Source organism: Oncorhynchus masou, unplaced genomic scaffold (assembly GCF_036934945.1).
Source record: "Oncorhynchus masou masou isolate Uvic2021 unplaced genomic scaffold, UVic_Omas_1.1 unplaced_scaffold_2903, whole genome shotgun sequence".
NCBI lineage: Eukaryota > Metazoa > Chordata > Actinopteri > Salmoniformes > Salmonidae > Oncorhynchus > Oncorhynchus masou.
The window spans coordinates 4,526-26,923 of record NW_027009325.1 but is presented as its reverse complement, the minus strand read 5'-3'; the positions used below and the strand labels follow the sequence as shown (position 1 = coordinate 26,923).

General features: G+C 48.2%; 1 protein-coding gene across 1 annotated transcript in view; it reads right to left on the bottom strand.

Annotated features, from left to right (window-relative positions):
* LOC135534002 (neutral amino acid uniporter 4-like) overlaps positions 1–20,906 on the bottom strand; it is a 31,459-nt gene extending 10,553 nt beyond the window's left edge. Inside the window, exons 1-2 of the mRNA XM_064961164.1 lie at positions 19,472–20,906; positions 10,305–10,389 (exon numbers count right to left, since the gene is read on the bottom strand). Of these exons, the coding sequence (XP_064817236.1) occupies positions 10,305–10,389; positions 19,472–19,521 (135 nt within the window). The 5' untranslated portion in view covers positions 19,522–20,906. The remainder of the gene's footprint in view (positions 1–10,304; positions 10,390–19,471) is intronic.
* Positions 20,907–22,398: the final 1,492 nt, after the last annotated feature.

The following is a 22,398-nucleotide window of genomic DNA, read 5'->3' as shown; positions in this document are numbered from 1 at the left end:
GCTAATGAGCCTGAGGCTTTAGTCACAAACCCGGATCCGGGATGGGGAGTTTCAAGAAGTTAATATAATACATCAATAAATTCAAAATAGCCTCAAATAAATAATGAAACATGTTCAATTTGGTTTAAATAATGCAAAAACACAGTAAAAGAGAAGAAAGTAAAAGTGCAATATGTGCCATGTAAGAAAGCTAACGTTTGAGTTCCTTGCTCAGAACATGAAACCATATGAAAGCTGGTGGTTCCTTTTAACATGAGTCTTCAATATTCCCAGGTAAGAAGTTTTAGGATGTAGTTATTATTGGAATTATAGGACTATTTTCCTCTATACCATTTGTACTTCATTAACCTTTGACTATTGGATGTTCTTATAGGCACTTTAGTATTGCCAGTGTAACAGTTTAGCTTCCGTCCCTCTACCTCGCTCCTCCCTGGGCTCGAACCAGCAACACAACGACAACAGCCATTTGACTTCGGTTACACCAGCCTCATCTCGGGAGTTGATAGGCTTGAAGTCATAAACAGCGCAATGCTTGACGCACTACGAAGAGCTGCTAGCAAAACACATGAAAGTACTGTTTGAATTCATGTTTACGAGCCTGCTTCTGCCTACCACCGCTCAGTAAGATACTTGAATGCTTAGTCAGATTATATGCAACGGGTGGTGTAGGTGTCCTGGAGGACAGATAGTTTGCCCCCGGTGATGCGTTGTGCAGACCTCACTACCCTCTGGAGAGCCTTACGGTTGTGGGCGGAGCAGTTGCTGTACCAGGCGGTGATACAGCCCACCAGGATGCTTTCCATTGTGCATCTGTAGAAGTTTGAGAGTGCTTTTGGTGACAAGCCGAATTTCTTCAGCCTCCTGAGGTTGAAGAGGCGCTGCTGTGCCTTCTTCACAATGCTGTCTGTGTGAGTGGACCAATTCAGTTTGTATGTGATGTGTATGCCGAGGAACTTAAAACTTGCTACTCTCTCCACTACTGTTCCATTGATGTGGATAGGGGGGTGTTCCCTCTGCTGTTTCCTGAAGTCCACAATCATCTCCTTAGTTTTGTTGACGTTGAGTGTGAGGTTGTTTTCCTGACACCACACTCCGAGGGCCCTCACCTCCTCCCTGTAGGCCGTCTCGTCGTTGTCGGTAATCAAGCCTACCACTGTTGTGTCGTCCGCAAACTTGATGATTGAGTTGGAGGCGTGCGTGGCCACGCAGTCGTGGGTGAACAGGGAGTACAGGAGAGGGCTCAGAACGCACCCTTGTGGGGCCCCAGTGTTGAGGATCAGCGGGGTGGAGATGTTGTTGCCTACCCTCACCACCTGGGGGCAGCCCGTCAGGAAGTCCAGTAGCCAGTTGCACAGGGCGGGGTCGAGACCCAGGGTCTCGAGCTTGGAGGGTACTATGATGTTAAATGCCGAGCTGTAGTCGATGAACAGCATTCTCACATAGGTATTCCTCTTGTCCAGATGGGTTAGGGCAGTGTGCAGTGTGGTTGAGATTGCATCGTCTGTGGACCTACTTGGGCGGTAAGCAAATTGGAGTGGGTCTAGGGTGTCAGGTAGGGTGGAGGTGATATGGTCCTTGACTAGTCTCTCAAAGCACTTCATGATGACGGAAGTGAATGCTACGGGGCGCTAGTCGTTTAGCTCAGTTAGCTTTCTTGGGAACAGAAACAATGGTGGCCCTCTTGAAGCATGTGGGAACAGCAGACTGGGATAGGGATTGATTGAATATGTCCGTAAACACACCAGCCAGCTGGTCTGCGCATGCTCTGAGGGCGCGGCTGGGGATGCCGTCTGGGCCTGCAGCCTTGCGAGGGTTAACACTTTTAAATGTTTTACTCACCTCGGCTGCAGTGAAGGAGAGTCTGCATGTTTTCGTTGCAGGCCGTGTCAGTGGCACTGTATTGTCCTCAAAGCGGGCAAAAAAGTTATTTAGTCTGCCTGGGAGCAAGACATCCTGGTCCGTGACTGGGACGGTTTTCTTCTTGTACAGTGCCTTGCGAAAGTATTCGGCCCCCTTGAACTTTGCGACCTTTTGACACATTTCAGGCTTCAAACATAAAGATATAAAACTGTATTTTTTTGTGAAGAATCAACAACAAGTGGGACACAATCATGAAGTGGAACGACATTTATTGGATATTTCAAACTTTTTTTAACAAATCAAAAACTGAAAAATTGGGCGTGCAAAATTATTCAGCCCCTTTACTTTCAGTGCAGCAAACTCTCTCCAGACGTTCAGTGAGGATCTCTGAATGATTCAATGTTGACCTAAATGACTAATGATGATAAATACAATCCACCTGTGTGTAATCAAGTCTCCGTATAAATGCACCTGCACTGTGATAGTCTCAGAGGTCCGTTAAAAGCGCAGAGAGCATCATGAAGAACAAGGAACGCACCAGGCAGGTCCGAGATACTGTTGTGAAGAAGTTTAAAGCCGGATTTGGATACAAAAAAAATTGCCAAGCTTTAAACATCCCAAGGAGCACTGTGCAAGCGATAATATTGAAATGGAAGGAGTATCAGACCACTGCAAATCTACCAAGACCTGGCCCTCCCTCTAAACTGTCAGCTCATACAAGGAGAAGACGCAGCCAAGAGGCCCATGATCACTCTGGATGAATTGCAGAGATCTACAGCTGAGGTGCGAGACTCTGTCCATAGGACAACAATCGTATATTGCACAAATCTGGCCTTTATGGAAGAGTGGCAAGAAGAAAGCCATTTCTTAAAGATATACATAAAAAGTGTTGTTTAAAGTTTGTCAAAAAGCCACCTGGGAGACAAACCAAACCTGTGGAAAAAGGTGCTCTGGTCAGATGAAACCAAAATTGAACTTTTTGGCAACAATGCAAAACGTTATGTTTGGTGTAAAAGCAACACAGCTCATCACCCTAAACATGGTGGTGGCAGCATCATGGTTTGGGCCTGCTTTTCTTCAGCAGGGACAGGGAAGATGGTTAAAATTGATGGGAAGATGGATGGAGCCAAATACAGGACCATTCTGGAAGAAAACATGATGGAGTCTGCAAAAGACCTGAGACTGGGACGGAGATTTGTCTTCTAACAAGACAATGATCCAAAACATAAAGCAAAATCTACAATGGAATGGTTCAAAAATAAACATATCCAGGTGTTAGAATGGCCAAGTCAAAGTCCAGACCTGAATCCAATCGAGAATCTGTGGAAAGAACTGAAAACTGCTGTTCATAAATGCTCTCCATCCAACCTCACTGAGCTTGAGCTGTTTTGCAAGGAGGAATGGGAAAACATTTCAGTCTCTCGATGTGCAAAACTGATAGAGACATATCCCAAGCGACTTACAGCTGTAATCGCAGCAAAAGGTGGCGCTACAAAGTATTAACTTAAGGGGGCTGAAATTTTGCACGCCCAATTTTTCAGTTTTTTATTTGTTAAAAAAGTTTGAAATATCCAATAAATGTCATTCCACTTCATGATTGTGTCCCACTTGTTGTTGATTCTTCACAAAAAAATACAGTTTTATATCTTTATGTTTGAAGCCTGAAATGTGGCAAAAGGTCGCAAAGTTCAAGGGGGCTGAATACTTTCACAAGGCACTGTAGTCCGTGATTGACTGTAGACCCTGCCACATACCTCTTGTGTCTGAGCCGTTGAATTGAGATTCTACTTTGTCTCTATACTTAGCTTGTTTGATAGCCTTGCGGAGGGAATAGCTGCACTGTTTGTATTCGGTCATGTTACCAGTCACCTTGCCCTGATTAAAAGCAGTGGTTCGCGCTTTCAGTTTCACGCGAATGCTGCCATCAATCCAAGGTTTCTGGTTAGGGAATGTTTTAATCGTTGCTATGGGAACGACATCTTCAACGCACGTTCTAATGAATTCGCACACCGAATCAGCGTATTCGTCAATGTTGTTGTCTGACGAAATACGAAACATATCCCAGTCCACGTGATGGAAGCAGTCTTGGAGTGTGGAATCAGCTTGGTCGGACCAGCGTTGGACAGACCTCAGCGTGGGAGCTTCTTGTTTTAGTTTCTGTCTGTCCGCAGGGATCAACAAAATGGAGTCGTGGTCAGCTTTTCCGAAAGGAGGGCGGGGCAGGGCCTTATATGCGTTGCAGAAGTTAGAATAGCAATGATCCAAGGTTTTGCCAGCCCTGGTTGCGCAATCGATATGCTGATACAATTTAGGGAGTCTTGTTTTCAGATTAGCCTTGTTAAAATCCCCAGCTACAATGAATGCAGCCTCAGGATGTATGGATTCCAGTTTGCAAATAAAGTTCGTTCAGAGCCATCGATGTGTCTGCTTGAGGGGGAATATATACGGCTGAGAATCGAAGAGAATTCTCTTGGTAGATAATGCGGTCGACATTTGATTGTGAGGAATTCTAAATCAGGTGAACAGAAGGATTTGAGTTCCTGTATGTTTCTGTGATTACACCACGTCTCGTTAGCCATAAGGCATACGCCCCCGCACCTCTTCTTACCAGAAAGATGTTTGTTTCTGTCGGCGCGATGCGTGGAGAAACCCGCTGGCTGCACCGCCTCCGATAGAGTCTCTCCAGTGAGCCATGTTTCCGTGAAGCAAAGAACGTTACAGTCTGTGATGTCCCTCTGGAATGCTACCCTTGCTCGGATTTCATCAACCTTGTTGTCAAGAGACTGGACATTGGCGAGAAGAATGCTAGGGAGTGGTGTGCTCGCGATGTGCTCGTCTCCAGAGTCTGACCAGAAGACCGCCTCGTTTCCCTCTTTTACGGAGTCATTTTTTTTGGGTCGCCGGCTGGGATCGATTCCGTTGCCCTGGTTGAAAGGCAGAACACAGGATCCGCTTCGTGAAAGTCATATTCTTGGTCGTACTGATGGTGAGTTGACGCTGATCTTATATTCAGTAGTTCTTCTCGACTGTATGTAATGAAACCTAAGATGACCTGGGGTACTAATGTAAGAAATAACACGTAAAAAAAAAAAAAACTGCATAGTTTCCTAGGAACGCGAAGCGAGGCGGCCATCTCTGTCGGCGCCGGAAGTAAACTGTGTAGTTAACTAGTGATTATGATTGATTTATTGTTTTTTATAAGTTTAATGGTAGCTAGTAACTTACCTTGGCTTACTGCATTCGCGTAACAGGCAGTCTCCTTGTGGAGTGCAACGAGAGAGAGAGGCAGGTCGTTATTGCGTTGGACTAGTTAACTGTAAGATTGGATCCCCCGAGCTGACAATAATATAAAATAGGCAAAATCTGCATCCAAAAATACCGATTTCCCATTGTTATGAATACTTGAAAATCGGCCATTCCGAATAATTGGTCGACCTCTAACAGACCTCTAACAGAGATGGGTATGTACAGGTTAGTGCCAAAATAAAGGAAACACTTAAATAAATGAGAGACACAAGAGAGCAAGAGGTGAACCGAGATGTTTTACTCAGCCCAAAATCTGTCCACGAAAATAAGCAGACAAATTGAGGAATTTTTGTATGGAGGTCAATGAGAAAAAGTGCTAAAGTTGGTCATCAAACTGAATTGCTCATTTGCTTTGAGAGGCTTATTTGATCGAATAGAAGTTTTGTAATGGTTAGGTTGTTACGAACGCACTGATAAGTGAACGCAGGTGGCATGTTGGCACCTTTGAAAAATGACTATCGGGAGTTGTGCCCGTTGTCATAGCGATCATGGATATAACCCGTTTTAGCATGAACATTGCCATTGAGGGCTTCCATCATTTTAAAGTAGGTGGGGATTCCAATGATTTGAGAGCAATCAGACAATGAAGTAGAAAATTGACTACTTGAAAATGGAGATAGCTTCTGTGACAGCATGGGCAGCACTATAAAGGCAATAATGGCACAGATACAAAGATGTATTTCCATTTTTAGAGCAATCACTGGAATATCTTGTCAATATAATAGACATGTATAATGTGTGTGTGAGTGTGTGAGTGAGAGAGTGTCTCAGTCACCAGATCTCAACCAAATTGAACACTTGTGGGCAATTCTGGAGTGGCACTTGAGACCGCATTTTTCATCAACACCAAATTATGGAATTTCTATGGACGAATGGTGTCGCATCCCTCCAACAGAGTTTCAGACACTTGCAGAATCTATGCCAAGGTGCATTGAAGCTGTTCTGGCTCATGGTGGCCCAATGCTCTATTAAGAGACTTTTTGTTGGCGTTACCTCTATGTTCTGCTGTAGGTTCAATGGCACAGCCCCGAGAGTGCATTTACTACAGTAATGTATGCCTGCTTGTATAAACTGTGGAGTAAACTGAATATCTACTATGTTTATGCATGTAAGCTTGTTTGTTGTGGATGCCAGGAAATAAATTATGCAAGAGAGAGAGAGAGAAAGAGAGAAGAGGGAGGGTAGAGAGGGAGGGGGATAGAGAGCGACAAAGAGAGAAAAGATGTGTGGTATTGATTTCATATGATAGAGTAGTACAGGGCTTCCTTCCTAGCTCTAGACAACTAGTATTAAATAATGCACACTGATATAGCCTCACATAATCCCATAAGGAGGAATACTGCATCACATCATCTCATAACTAAGCACCATAGAGAGATCGACACCAGTCCAGTTAGATACTACATATTGCACTTACATACACGTCCCAAAGAACTCCACTGAAATACAGTGGAGCAAAAATGTATTTAGTCAGCCACCAATTGCGCAAGTTCTCCCACTTAAAAGATGAGGCCTGTAATTTTCATCATAGGTACACTTCAGCTATGACAGACAAAATGAGAAGAAGAAAAAAAATCTAGAAAATCACATTGTAGGATTTTTTATGAATTTATTTGCAAATTATGGTGGAAAATAAGTATTTGGTCAATAACAAAAGTTTCTCAATACTTTGTCATATACCCTTTGTTGGCAATGACAGAGGTCAAACATTTTCTTTAAGTCTTCACAAGGTTTTCACACACGGTTGCTGGTAATTTGGCCCATTACTCCATGCAGATCTCCTCTAGAGCAGTGATGTTTTGGGGCTGTTGCTGGGCAACACGGACTTTCAACTCCCTCCAAAGATTTTCTATGTGGTTGAGATCTGGAGACTGGCTAGGCCACTCCAGGACCTTGAAAAGCTTCTTACGAAGCCACTCCTTCGTTGCCCGGGCGGTGTGTTTGGGATCATTGTCATGCTGAAAGACCCAGCCACGCTTCATCTTCAATGCCCTTGCTCAAAACCTCACGACACATGGCCTCATTCATTCTTTCCTTTATACGGATCAGTCATCCTGGTCCCTTTGCAGAAAAACAGCCCCAAAGCATGATGTTTCCACCCCCATGCTTCACAGTAGGTATGGTGTTCTTTGGATGCAACTCAGCATTCTTTGTCCTCCAAAAACGACGAGTTGAGTTTTTACCAAAAAGTTATTTGACAGGCCTGGACATGTACTGGCTTAAGCAGGGGGACACGGGGGACACGTCTGGCACTGCAGGATTTGAGTCCTTGGCGACGTAGTGTCTTACTGATGGTATGCTTTGTTACTTTGGTCCCAGCTCTCTGCAGGTCATTCACTAGGTCCCCCCGTGTGGTTCTGGGATTTTTGCTCACAGTTCTTGTGAACATTTTGACCCCACGGGGTGAGATCTTGCGTGGAGCCCCAGATCGAGGGAGATTATCAGTGGTCTTGTATGTCTTACATTTCCTAATAATTGCTCCCACAGTTGATTTCTTCAAACCAAGCTGCTTACCTATTGCAGATTCACTCTTCCCAGCCTGGTGCAGGTCTACAATTTTGTTTCTGGTGTCCTTTGACAGCTCTTTGGTCTTGGCAATAGTGGAGTTTGGACTGTGACTGTTTGAGGTTGTAGACAGGTGTCTTTTATACTGATAACAAGTTCAAACAGGTGCCATTAATACAGGTAATGAGTGCAGGACAGGAGAGCCTCTTAAAGAAGAAGTTACAGGTCTGTGAGAGCCAGAAATCTTGCTTGTTTGTAGGTGACCAAATACTTATTTTCCACCATAATTTGCAACTAAATTCAATAAAAATCCTACAATGTGATTTTCTAGATTTTTTTTCCTAATTTTGTCTGTCATAGTTGAAGTGTACCTATGATGAAAATTACAGGCCTCATCTTTTTAAGTGGGAGAACTTGCGCAATTGGTGGCTGACTAAATACGTTTTTGCCCCACTGTATATCCAGTAACTATAATTTATTGAATATGGACAATGATAAAAAGATGAGTTCTCTATCTCTATGGCCGGTTGTTGACACACGTATCTGCCCTTGCATTGGCTAGAATGGTACCACCAGAATTTGCCTCCTCCCGCCTGCCATCTTTGAGGACATGTATTGCCATTGTTAAAGCGGTCACTGGAACATCTCGTTAATATAATAGAAAATCATTATTTTAATAAATTATTTTTTGTAAATAAAGTACTATAATATAAACGACGTGGGCACACCTCTACTATGGACCAATGGCTGTCCAGAATATGATCCTGTCTATGACATCAAGCTCTAAAAGAACAAAAGGCGGCATGGTGCACATTACACCTCTGGCTAAATGGTCGCCATGGATAAAAACTGTAAAAATAAGAGTTGAAAGAGTTAATTTACAGGGGAAACAAAAAGGTATTAGAACCTAGTTTGGGAATAGAGTTGTACCCACAATGCAACGGGCCAACCAACCAGCGCTATACAGATCATTAAAGCAATCTAAATATTGTATCCGATTCCTCTGTTTACTTTTTCTAATTCAGAACAACAAGACACTCATATCTCATCTGCCATGTTTGAAAATTCTAAAGCTCTGGTGGCTTTGCCCCGTTCAACCCCACTGTTTGTTTAACTACCAATAGGATGCTTTGCTCAGCTTTTGACAAATACATTTCCTGTGTGTACTCCTATATGAGTGTAAACAATAAGTATATTGATCCTAAACACACACAGAGAGACCCGGGTCAGCAGTAAATGTTTTCTGATGAACTGAGATCACAGAGAGTACGTAGTACGGCAGTTCGCAGAAGGCCTAAGGATGCTACATGTTAGGATTGAGGAGTTGCAACCCAATAAATAAATAACTTGATTGGAAATAGAGAGGAATTGATTTTTAAAATGTTCCATCATAAGTGTTTAAGAGTTTCAGTCCATTTGAATATAAGATCGTACCATACTTCATCACTCTGATAGTACAACTCCTGGCTATGTCCTACCAAATAATCACATTGGAGTTTTGAATTAAAGAGGCACTGCATGAAGTCTTTATCGTTGTCCATATGGAAATGGTTGACTATCTATGCTAGTCCATAAGGAAGAGATCACCATCTAATACAGTTTATAAATTGTGTGGGAGCACGAGAGAGAAAGAAAGAGAGGCTGAAATAGTCAGGCAAGCAGAGAGCTCAGAGATGAAACACCACTAGCGTCTCCTAGGGAACGTTGTGTGTCACTGCAAGTCAAACATTCGAACAGCTTAAGAGTTGAGATGACAAGAGGTCATCCTCCAAACACACCATCTAATTGTACATCACCAAGCAACCGGGATTGATAGATTAGGCAGCTCAGTTGAATATGGGTTATTGGTATCAGTGGTATACTGCCAATATACCATGGCTAAGTTTTGTTCTTAGGCACGATGCAATATCGGCCAAGTATTGACCAATATACCAAATATTGTCCATATTTGGTCAATATTACGTCGTGCCTAAACCCCAAAAAACCCAGAGTAGCGTATTGCTATTATAAACTGGTTACCAACGTCGTTGGAGCAGTAAAACTAAATGTTTTGTCATACACGTAGTATATGATCTATTATAATCTGGGTGGTTCAAGCCCTGAATGCTGATTGGCTAACATACCACGGGTATGACAAAACATTTATTTTTACTGTTCTAATTACGTTGGTAACCAGTTTTTAATAGCAATAAGGTACCTCAGAGGTTTGTGGTATGTGGCCAATATACTACGGCTCAGGGTTGTGTCCAGGCACTCCGTTATGCGTAGTGCATAAGAACAGCCCTTAGCGGTGGTATATTGGCCACATACCACACCCACCATGCCTTATTGCTTAAGTATACCATGGCTGTCAGCCATTCTGGGCTCAAACAACCCAGTTAATAATACCAATTCAGTATCTGTACAGGATAGATTTGGTCAGTGACACATACTTGTGACACACCCATTGCTTTTGATAGGAGTACAGAGATACTTCCAGTCGTTTGTTTGATTGGTAGGCTTTTAAGAACACGCTATATTGGTATATATTTGATAGGTGGGTATACGGAGACTCAACACACGTCTGTTTTTGATTGGTAGACTTTTAAGAACAACACACTTGTCTGTATTCGATAGGTGGGAATAGAGCCTACCTGTTTTATATTCTCTGCCAGGAACACAAAGTATGCACTGCAGAATCCCAGCTGTGTCAACACCAGGAAGAAGTTGACCAGGTGCCTAGAACAGGACAGGAGGACATGACAGGGACAGATAAACATGTTAAAACAGCTCTTAAATATCTGGATGGCTTATACGATGTTAGAATACAGAAGGTCTGTTCTGTATTTCCATTCTACTCTTTAATATTTTATTCTATGAGCATGAGGGCATTTTCACTGCTAGCAAGCCATTTTTATAAAGTAGCAATTAAACCTAATCAGAATCCTGTCTTGACTCCTCCTCTAGCCTGTCTCTAAATATGTTCCTCACTATAACTGGTGATAAGCTGATCCAAAATGAATCCGCATATCATATGTAAAACTCAGAAATCTGGTGATTACACACTGATATTACTGCCGTTGCGGCCAGGTAGTACGTTACCGCCGTTGTGGCCAGGTAGTATGTTACCGCCGTTGTGGCCAGGTAGTACGTTACCTCAGTTGTGGCCAGGTAGTACGTTGTGGCCAGGTAGTACGTTGCCTCAGTTGTGGCCAGGTAGTACGTTGCCTCAGTTGTGGCCAGGTAGTACGTTGTGGCCAGGTAGTACGTTGCCTCAGTTGTGGCCAGGTAGTACGTTGCCTCAGTTGTGGCCAGGTAGTACGTTGCCTCAGTTGTGGCCAGGTAGTACGTTGCCTCAGTTGTGGCCAGGTAGTACGTTGCCTCAGTTGTGGCCAGGTAGTACGTTGCCCAGTTGTGGCCAGGTAGTACGTTGCCTCAGTTGTGGTTGCCTCAGTTGTGGCCAGTGCCTCAGTTGTGGCCAGGTAGTACGTTGCCTCAGTTGTGGCCAGGTAGTACGTTGCCTCAGTTGTGGCCAGGTAGTACGTTGCCTCAGTTGTGGCCAGGTAGTACGTTGCCTCAGTTGTGGCCAGGTAGTACGTTGCCGCCGTTGTGGCCAGGTAGTGCGTTGCCCGTTGTGGCCAGGTAGTGCGTTACGCCGTTGGCCAGGCCAAGTTACCGCCGTTGTGGCCAGGTAGTAAGTTACCGTTGTGGCCAGGTAGTGCGTTGGCCAGGCCACGGCCAGGTAGTGCGTTGGCCAGGTAGTACGTTGCCTCAGTTGTGGCCAGGTAGTACGTTACCGCCGTTGTGGCCAGGTAGTACGTTGTGGCCAGGTAGTACGTTACCGCCATTGTGGCCAGGTAGTACGTTACCTCAGTTGTGGCCAGGTAGTACGTTGCCTCAGTTGTGGCCAGGTAGTACGTTGCCTCAGTTGTGGCCAGGTAGGTTGCCTCAGTTGAGGCCAGGTAGTTGTTGCCCAGTTGTGGCCAGGTAGTACGTTACCGCCGTTGTGGCCAGGTAGTACGTTACCTCAGTTGTGGCCAGGTAGTACGTTGCCTCAGTTGTGGCCAGGTAGTACGTTGCCTCAGTTGTGGCCAGGTAGTACGTTGCCTCAGTTGTGGCCAGGTAGTACGTTACCGCCGTTGTGGCCAGGTAGTACGTTACCGCCGTTGTGGCCAGGTAGTACGTTACCGCCGTTGTGGCCAGGTAGTACGTTGCCTCAGTTGTGGCCAGGCAGTACGTTGCCTCAGTTGTGGCCAGGTAGTACGTTACCGCCGTTGTGGCCAGGTAGTACGTTACCGCCGTTGTGGCCAGGTAGTACGTTACCGCCGTTGTGGCCAGGTAGTACGTTGTGGCCAGGTAGTACGTTGTGGCCAGGTAGTACGTTGTGGCCAGGTAGTACGTTGTGGCCAGGTAGTACGTTACCGCCGTTGTGGCCAGGTAGTACGTTGTGGCCAGGTAGTACGTTGCCTCAGTTGTGGCCAGGTAGTACGTTACCGCCGTTGTGGCCAGGTAGTACGTTGCCGCCGTTGTGGGTAGCACGCCAGGCCAGGCAGTACGCGTTGCACCGTTGTGGCCAGGTAGCACGTTGTGGCCAGGCAGTACGCGTGGCCAGGCAGTACGTTACCGCCCGTTGGCCAGGCAGTGCGTTGTCGCCCGTTGTGGCCAGGCAGCACGTTGCCGCCGCTGTGGCCAGGTAGCACGCTGCCGCCCGTTGGCCAGGCAGCGTTGCGCCGTTGTGGCCAGGTAGCACGTTGTCGCCGCTGTGGCCAGGTAGCGTACCTCCGTTGTGGCCAGGTTGCGCTGCCTCGTTGTGGCCAGGTAGTACGTTGCCTCAGTTGTGGCCAGGTAGCACGTTGCCTCAGTTGGCCAGGCAGTGCGTTACCACCGCCGTTGTGGCCAGGCAGCACGTTACCGCCGTTGTGGCCAGGTAGCGTTGCCATCGCCGTTGTGGCCAGGTAGCACGTTGTGGCCAGGCAGTGCGTTGTGGCCAGGCAGCACGTTGGCCAGGCAGCACGTTGTGGCCAGGCAGCACGCGTTACCGCCCGTTGTGGCCAGGCAGTCACGCGTTGTGGCCAGGTAGCACGTTGCCCAGTTGTGGCCAGGTAGTGCGTTACCGCCGTTGTGGCCAGGTAATGCGTTACGCCGTTGTGGCCAGGCAGCACGTTGCCGCCGTTGGCCAGGCAGCACGTTGCCGCCGCCAGGCCAGGCAGTGCGTTGTGGCCAGGTAGCACGTTGTGGCCAGGCAGCACGCTGCCGCCGTTGTGGCCAGGTAGCACGCGCCGCCGTTGTGGCCAGGTAGTACGTTGCGCCCGTTGTGGCCAGGTAGTGCGTTGCCTCCGTTGTGCCAGGTAGTGCGTTGCCTCAGTTGTGGCCAGGTAGTGCGTTGCCTCCGTTGTGGCCAGGTAGTACGTTGCCTCAGTTGTGGCCAGGTAGTACGTTGCCTCAGTTGTGGCCAGGTAGTACGCGCCTCAGTTGTGGCCAGGTAGTACGCGCCTCAGTTGTGGCCAGGTAGTACGTTGCCTTGCCCAGGTAGTACGTTGCCAGGCCAGGCCAGGGCGCGTTGCCTCAGTTGTGGCCAGGTAGTACGTTGCCTCAGTTGTGGCCAGGTAGTTGTGCCAGGTACGTACGCCGCGTTGCCTCAGTTGTGGCCAGGTAGTACGTTGCCGCCGTTGTGGCCAGGTAGTACGTTGCCGCCGTTGTGGCCAGGTAGTACGTTGCCTCCGTTGTGGCCAGGTAGCGTTGCCTCCCGTTGGCCAGGTAGTACGTTGCCGCCGTTGTGGCCAGGTAGTACGTTGCCTCAGTTGTGGCCAGGTAGTACGTTGCCTCAGTTGTGGCCAGGTAGTACGTTGCCTCAGTTGTGGCCAGGTAGTACGTTGCCTCAGTTGTGGCCAGGTAGTACGTTGCCTCAGTTGTGGCCAGGTAGTACGTTGCCTCAGTTGTGGCCAGGCAGCACGTTGCCTCAGTTGTGGCCAGGTAGTACGCGCCTCGCCCCGTTGTGGCCAGGCAGTGCGTTACGCCGTTGTGGCCAGGCAGTACGTTACCGCCGTTGTGGCCAGGTAGCACGTTGTGCCAGGCAGTACGTTGTGGCCAGGTAGTACGTTGCCTCAGTTGTGGCCAGGTAGTACGTTACCGCCGTTGTGGCCAGGTAGTACGTTACCGCCGTTGTGGCCAGGCGTTACGGCGCCGTTGTGGCCAGGTGATGCGTTACCGCCCGTTGTGGCCAGGTAGTACGTTGTGGCCAGGCAGCCGTTACCGCCGTGGCCAGGTAGCGTTACGCCCGTTACCGCCGTTGTGGCCAGGTAGTGCGTTACCGCCGTTGTGGCCAGGCAGCACGCCAGGCCAGGCACTGCGTTACACGCCCGTTGTGGCCAGGTAATGCGTTACGCCGTTGTGGCCAGGCCGCCGTTGTGGCCAGGCAGTGCGTTACCGCCGTTGTGGCCAGGCAGTACGTTGTGGCCAGGTAGTATGTTCCCGCCGTTGTGGCCAGGTAGTACGTTGTGGCCAGGTAGTACGTTGTAGCCAGGTAGTACGTTGTAGCCAGGTAGTACGTTGTAGCCAGGTAGTACGTTACCGCCGTTGTGGCCAGACAGTACGTTGTGGCCAGGTAGTCCGTTACGCCGTTGTGGCCAGGCAGTAGTTGTGGGCAGGTAGCACGTTGTGGCCAGGGCAGGTAGTACGTTACCTCAGTTGTGCCAGGTAGTGCGTTACCTCCGTTGTGGCCAGGTAGCACGTTACCGCCGTTGTGGCCAGGCAGTCCGTTACCGCCGTTGTGGCCAGGTAATGCGTTGTGGCCAGGCAGTACGTTACCGCCTCGTTGTGGCCAGGTAGCACGTTACCTCAGTTGTAGCCAGGCAGCATGCGTTACGCCGTTGTGGCCAGGCAATGCGTTGTGGCCAGGTAGTACGTTGTGGCCAGGTAGTACGTTGTGGCCAGGTAGTACGTTACCGCCGTTGTAGCCAGGTAGTACGTTGTGGCCAGGTAGTACGTTGTAGCCAGGTAGTACTTTACCGCCGTTGTGGCCAGGTAGTACGTTACCTCAGTTGTAGCCAGGTAGTACGTTACCGCCGTTGTAGCCAGGTAGTACGTTGTGGCCAGGTAGTACGTTACCGCCGTTGTAGCCAGGTAGTACGTTACCGCTGTTGTGGCCAGGTAGTACGTTGTGGCCAGGTAGTACGTTGTGGCCAGGTAGTACGTTGTGGCCAGGTAGTACGTTGTGGCCAGGTAGTACATTGTGGCCAGGTAGTACATTGTGGCCAGGTAGTACGTTACCGCCGTTGTGGCCAGGTAGTACGTTGTGGCCAGGTAATCTGCACGCCGTTGTGGCCAGGTAGTGCGTTGTGGCCAGGTAGTACGTTACCTCCATTGTGGCCAGGTAGTACATTACCGCCGTTGGGCCAGGCAGTTTGTGGCCAGGTAGTACATTACCGCGCCAGGCCAGGTAGCACGTTACGCCGTTGGCCAGGTAGTGCAGTGGCCAGGCAGTGCGTTACGCCCGTTGTGGCCAGGCAGTGCGTTGTGGCCAGGTAGTGCGTTACCGCCGTTGTGGCCAGGTATGTTACGCCGTTGTGGCCAGGTAGTAGTTACGCCCGTTGTGGCCAGTTAGTACGTTACGTTGTGGCCAGGTAGTGCGTTACGCCGTTGTGGCCAGGTAGTACGTTGTGCCAGTTAGCCAGTGTCCAGTTAGTGCGTTACCGCCGTTGGCCACAGGCAGTTACCAGGCCAGGCAATGGCCACCGCCGTTGTGGCCAGGCAGTACGCGTTACCTCCAGTTGTGGCCAGGTAGTACGTTGCCTCAGTTGTGGCCAGGTAGTACGTTGTGGCCAGGTAGTACGTTACCGCCGTTGTGGCCAGGTAGTACGTTGTGGCCAGTTAGTACGTTACCGCCGTTGTGGCCAGGTAGTACGTTGTGGACAGGCAGTACGTTGTGGCCAGGCAGCACGTTGTGGCCAGGCAGCGTTGTGGCCAGGCAGCGTTACCGCCGTTGCCAGGCCAGGCAGCGTTGTGGCCAGGTAGTACGTTACCGCCATTGTGGCCAGGTGAATGCGTTGTGGCCAGGTAGTATGTTACCGCCGCCGTTGTGGCCAGGTAGCGTTACCGCCGTTGTGGCCAGGCACGTTACCCGCGCCGTTGTGGCCAGGTACTACGTTACCGCCGTTGTGGCCAGGCAGTACGCGTTACCGCCGTTGTGGCCAGGTAGTACGTTACGGCCAGGCAGTACGTTGTGGCCAGGCAGTATGTTCCCCCGTTGTGGCCAGGTAGTACGTTGTGGCCAGGTAGTACGTTGTAGCCAGGTAGTACGTTGTAGCCAGGTAGTACGTTGTAGCCAGGTAGTACGTTACCGCCGTTGTGGCCAGACAGTACGTTGTGGCCAGGTAGTCCGTTACCGCCGTTGTGGCCAGGCAGTACGTTGTGGGCAGGTAGTACGTTGTGGCCAGGTAGTACGTTACCTCAGTTGTGGCCAGGTAGTACGTTACCGCCGTTGTGGCCAGGTAGTACGTTACCGCCGTTGTGGCCAGGTAGTACGTTGTGGCCAGGTAGTATGTTACCGCCGTTGTGGCCAGGTAGTACGTTACCTCAGTTGTAGCCAGGTAGTACGTTGTGCCCAGTTGTTGGCCAGGTAGTACGTTACGCCCGTTGTGGCCAGGCAGTGCGTTACCTCCGTTGCCAGCCAGGCCAGTTGGCCAGGTAGTACGTTGTAGCCAGGCAGTACTTTACCGCCGTTGTGGCCAGGTAATGCGTTGGGCCAGGTAGTGCGTTACCAGGTAGTACGTTGTGTGGCCAGCCACGTTGTGGCCAGGTAGTACGTTGTGGCCAGGTAGTACATTGTGGCCAGGTAGTACATTGTGGCCAGGTAGTACGTTACCGCCGTTGTGGCCAGGTAGTACGTTGTGGCCAGGTAGTACGTTACCGCCGTTGTGGCCAGGTAGTACGTTGTGGCCAGGTAGTACGTTACCTCCATTGTGGCCAGGTAGTACATTACCGCCGTTGTGGCCAGGTAGTACGTTACACGCCGTTGTGCCAGGCAGTGCGTTACCTCAGTTGTGGCCAGGTAGTACGTTGCCTCAGTTGTGGCCGGTTGTGGCCAGGTAGTGCGTTACCGCCGTTGGGCCAGGCAGCACGTTGTGGCCAGGTAGCATGTTCCCGCCGTTGTGGCCAGGTAGTGCGTTGTGGCCAGGCAGTACGTTAGCCAGGCAGCACGTTGTGCCAGGTAGCACGTTGTGGCCAGGTAGTACGTTACCGCCGTTGTGGCCAGACAGTACGTTGTGGCCAGGTAGTACGTTACCGCCGTTGTGGCCAGGTAGTACGTTGTGGCCAGGTAGTACGTTACCGCCGTTGTGGCCAGGTAGTACGTTACCGCCGTTGTGGCCAGGTAGTACGTTACCGCCGTTGTGGCCAGGTAGTACGTTACCGCCGTTGTGGCCAGGTAGTACGTTACCGCCGTTGTGGCCAGGCAGTTACGCCGTTGTGGCCAGGCAGTCCGTTGTGGCCAGGTAGTATGTTCCCGCCGTTGTGGCCAGGCAGTACGTTGTGGCCAGTTGTGGCCAGGTAGTGCGTTGTAGCCGTTGTAGCCAGGTAGTATGTTACGTTGTGGCCAGGCAGTTGTTACCGCCGCCAGTTGTGCCAGGCCAGTACGTTACGCCGTTGTGGCCAGGCAGTACGTTGTGGGCAGGTAGCCGTTGTGGCCAGGTAGTACGTTACCTCAGTTGTGGCCAGGTAGTACGTTACCGCCGTTGTGGCCAGGTAGTACGTTGCCGTTGGCCAGGTTGCGTTGGCCAGGTAGTATGTTACCGCCAGGTAGTACGTTACCTCAGTTGTAGCCAGGTAGTACGTTGTGGCCAGTTGTTAGCCAGGTAGTACTTTACGCCGTTGTGGCCAGGTAGTGCGTTACCTCAGTTGTAGCCAGGTAGTACGTTGTGGCCAGGTAGTGCGTTGTAGCCAGGTAGTACGCCCGTTGTGGCCAGGTAGTGCGTTGTGGCCAGGTAATGCGTTGGCCAGGTAGTGCGTTGTGGCCAGGTAGTACGTTGTGGCCAGGTAGTACATTGTGGCCGGTGTTGTGGCCAGGTAGTACGTTGTGGCCAGGTAGTACGTTGTGGCCAGGTAGTACGTTGTGGCCAGGTAGTACGTTGTGGCCAGGTAGTACATTGTGGCCAGGTAGTACATTGTGGCCAGGTAGTACGTTACCGCCGTTGTGGCCAGGTAGTACGTTGTGGCCAGGTAGTACGTTACCGCCGTTGTGGCCAGGTAGTACGTTGTGGCCAGGTAGTACGTTACCTCCATTGTGGCCAGGTAGTACATTACCGCCGTTGTGGCCAGGTAGTACGTTACCGCCGTTGTGGCCAGGTAGTACGTTGTGGCCAGGTAGTACGTTACCGCCGTTGTGGCCAGGTAGTACGTTGTGGCCAGGTAGTACGTTACCGCCGTTGTGGCCAGGTAGTACGTTACCGCCGTTGTGGCCAGGTAGTACGTTGTGGCCAGTTAGTACGTTGTGTCCAGTTAGTACGTTACCGCCGTTGTGGCCAGGTAGTACGTTGTGGCCAGGTAGTACGTTACCGCCGTTGTGGCCAGGTAGTACGTTACCTCAGTTGTGGCCAGGTAGTACGTTGCCTCAGTTGTGGCCAGGTAGTACGTTGTGGCCAGGTAGTACGTTACCGCCGTTGTGGCCAGGTAGTACGTTGTGGCCAGTTAGTACGTTACCGCCGTTGTGGCCAGGTAGTACGTTGTGGACAGGCAGTACGTTGTGGCCAGGCAGTACGTTGTGGCCAGGTAGTACGTTGTGGCCAGGTAGTACGTTACCGCCGTTGTGGCCAGGTAGTACGTTGTGGCCAGGTAGTACGTTACCGCCATTGTGGCCAGGTAGTACGTTGTGGCCAGGTAGTATGTTACCGCCGTTGTGGCCAGGTAGTACGTTACCGCCGTTGTGGCCAGGTAGTACGTTGCCGCCGTTGTGGCCAGGTAGTACGTTGCCGCCGTTGTGGCCAGGTAGTACGTTGCCGCCGTTGTGGCCAGGTAGTACGTTGCCGCCGTTGTGGCCAGGTAGTATATTACTGCTGTTGCTTACAATAAGTAATGAAAGGTTTCATTAGGATATATTCAATGAAGTCAAACTGAAGCCTTTGAGAGGTAGTGCCGAACAATCAGTCATTCTCAGACTACTACTCAAACCTTGTATTCTATTCAAACGCTACATTTAATGCACTTTTTCCTCACTTAAGCAACAGTAAGCATTCTGCAGAACCAAAACAATATCTATGAATCTCAAATGAAAGGCTGTGGTAGTGAATTTCAATGAGTTAACCCCAATCAACGGAGAGTGCTGTTGAATTGTCAGTTAAGAGTCAATTCATAAGATGCACTTCATAAATGCAATCCATTATCATGGGGGAGTCGCGTAGATTAGAGCTTCCCCTATGTCAAGCATGAGCACACAGCAGGCGAACCTCAGTACTGAACTGACTGTAGAGATATGTATTGTTAACCATCCCTCCTTTAAACTTCAAACTATGGCTACCATCCCAAACTGCCTGATATACCATCATTGATTCTTACCATTAGGCCCTTGTTGACCTTTGGCATTTTGATTAGGATACCCATTAGCTGTTGCAAAAGCAGCAGCTACTCTTTCCAGGTTCCACACAAAACATGACATAATACAGATCATTAATAGACAAGAACAGCTCAAGAACAGAACTACATACATTTCTGTCACAGACATAAGGGATTTGAATAGCTTCTAGCACCCACTGGCTCTAAGAGGAGTCATGTGACTACAGCGGTGATGGGTCAAAAATTGACCTCCAAATGAAAAGAGTTCTCATCTCACCTCCCAAATCTGGCACTCTTCCTGAAGCACTGGTAGGAGCTGTGCTCCATGGAGAAGGCCACTGTGTCACTGTACCCTAGGGGAGGTCTCTTCAACCTGGGGGAGGAGAGGAGGATGACTGTCACACATTTTGTATGTATTTGGTGTCACAGAGAGAGGCACCAAGAGATACAGTGACAAGAGGAAGATGGACCACAAGATCTGAGGGAATTAAAAGACAGAAAGTCTCTGCGGTCCTGTTCGGTCCTTATTGGGTAGGCAGAGCGACAGACAAGAGGACAACAGAAAAGAGAGAGAGACAGACAGAGAGAGAAGGGGTGGTAGATTGCTGGAAACCAGACAACGGAAGATTGAGACTGCAGTCTGAAAGCGAGTACATTGTGTTCTGGTTTGGATGAGGCGATTACAATACATTACATTACAGTCCCATCACTCTGCTGTGGATAGTCGCTCTTTCCAACACTCTGTTGAAATAATCACAGTGATTAATACTGTGTAGATGTCATTTCAGGTGACAGTTTTGAGGTGACACAGTTTTTGTAAATACATCCCATATTTATTTTCCCACCATTACAACACTGTATACAGCCATAATATGACATTTGAAATGTCTCTATTCCTTTGGAACTGTAATGTTTACTGTTCTATTTATTTGATTTTTAGCTATTCCACTTGCTATTTATCATACATTTTTTTGTCATTATTATAAATCATTATTATTACTACTGTAGGCCAATTTAATCATCTAAACAGTTTTTTTTTTTTTTTTTTTTAAATAACAAAATAAAACAAACTCTTTTTGCATAGGCTGAGACATTTTCATTGGCTAAATCATGTTCAAATTTTCTTTAATTTTGTGCTCCTTATTTAGACGAAGGTTAAAAGTAGGCCTGTTGTAAAAGAAATAGCGTTAGCCTATTGCTGCCATTTGTTGGGTAGGCAATCGACTTTGTTGATAATTCATTTAATGCCACAATATAAGAACCTACTTGTGTTTTCCCTATAAACAATGACTTGACTTACTTTTGATAATAAAGTTAAGCAACATTTGTGAAGGTTTGGTGTGGTATGGCTATTATTAGGCTTAGCTACAGCAGGCCTATGAAGGCAATGTGCACCAGAACTTGGGGTGAAGAAGAATTCTTTAGGAGAGTTACTAACAGTATAATGGTTCTCTTTATAAAAATACACTACGTTCAAAAGTTTGGGGTCACTTAGAAATGTCCTTGTTTTTGAAAGAAAAGCACATTTGTGGCCATTAAAATGACATCCAATTGATCAGAAATACATTGTTGACAATGTTAATGTTGTAAATGACTATTGTAGCTGGAAATGGCAGATTTGTTATGGAATACCTACACAGAGGCCCATTATCAGCAACCATCACTCTGTGTTCAAATGGCACATTGTGTTAGCTAATCCAAGTCTATCATTTTAAAAGGCTAATTGATCATTAGAAAACCCTTTTCCAATTACGTTAGCACAACTGAAAACTCTTGTTCTGATTAAAGAAGCAGTAAAACTGGCCTGCTTTCGACTAGTTGAGAATCTGGCGCATCAGCATTTGTGGGTTCAATTACAGGCTTAAAATGGGTAGAAACAAAGGACTTTCTTCTGAAACTCATCAGTCTATTCTTGTTCTAAGAAATGAAGGCTATTCCATGCGAAAAATAGCCAAGAAACTGAAGATCTCGAACAACGCTGTGTACTACTCCCTTCACAGAACAAACTGGCTCTAACGAGAATAGAAAAAGTGGGAGGCCCCGTTGCACAACTGAGCAAGAGGACAAGTACATTAAAGTGTCTAGTTTGAGAAACAGACACCTATGTAGATATTCCATGAATCAGCTGTTTCCAGCTACAATAGTCATTTACAACATTAACCATGTCTACACTGTATTTCTGAGCAATTTGATGTAATTTTAATGGAGAAAAAACATTTGCATTTCTTTCAAAAACAAGGACATTTCTAAGTGACCCCAAACTTTTGAACAGTAGTGCACATTCTGAGCGAACATTTATGAATTTGCCTCCTTCTGTACGCCTATTTAACATCACAAACCGACGCAAATAAAGAGAATGACATTTTCAACCTTTCCCTGACCGAGTTCGTACCACCTACATGTTTCAAGCAGACCACCGCAGTCCCTGTGCCCAATAACACTAAGGTGACCTGCCTAAATGACTACCACCCCATAGAACTCACGTCTGTAGCCATGAAGTGCTTTGAAAGGCTGGGCATGGCTCACATCAACAGCATCCTACCAGATACCCTAGACCCACTGCGATTCGCATACCGCCCCAACAGATGACAAAATCTCAATCACACCTCCCTTTCCCAACTGGACAAAAGGAACACCTATGTGAGAATGCTGTTCATTGACAACAGCTCAGCGTTCAACAACATAGCTTAGTGATGAGCTTCGTGGGAACGAAGGACCCTGGCTCCTCTGTGTTTGTGCTTTCATTTGCAGATTGGGGATAGGTGCAGCTGATTGGGTCGTTAAGGTGACACCAAGGTGCACCATTTTGTTTTGTGATCTGGATGATTATGAGTTTTGATTAGGTGCACCCTTCAACACTAACACACATTTTACCTTCATCCATGTATCTCCATTACACCCCTCACATTCCTACTGTCACAAGTCACAGGTTAGTTTCCCTTTGTAGTTTTATACTTTGTTACTCCTTAACTGCCAACGTGAGGACTCCTGGCTTGTCACCATCTAAGAGCCAGGTTGTGACAGGCACACCTTTTCCCACTCAACAGACATAAGATTTGGCATGGGTCCCCAGATCCTCAAAGTTCTACAGCTGCACCATCGAGAGTATCCAGACCGGTTGCATCACCGCCTGGTATGGCAACTGCTTGGCATCTGACTGTAAGGCACTAGAGGGAAGTGCAGTGCGTACGGCCCAGTACATTA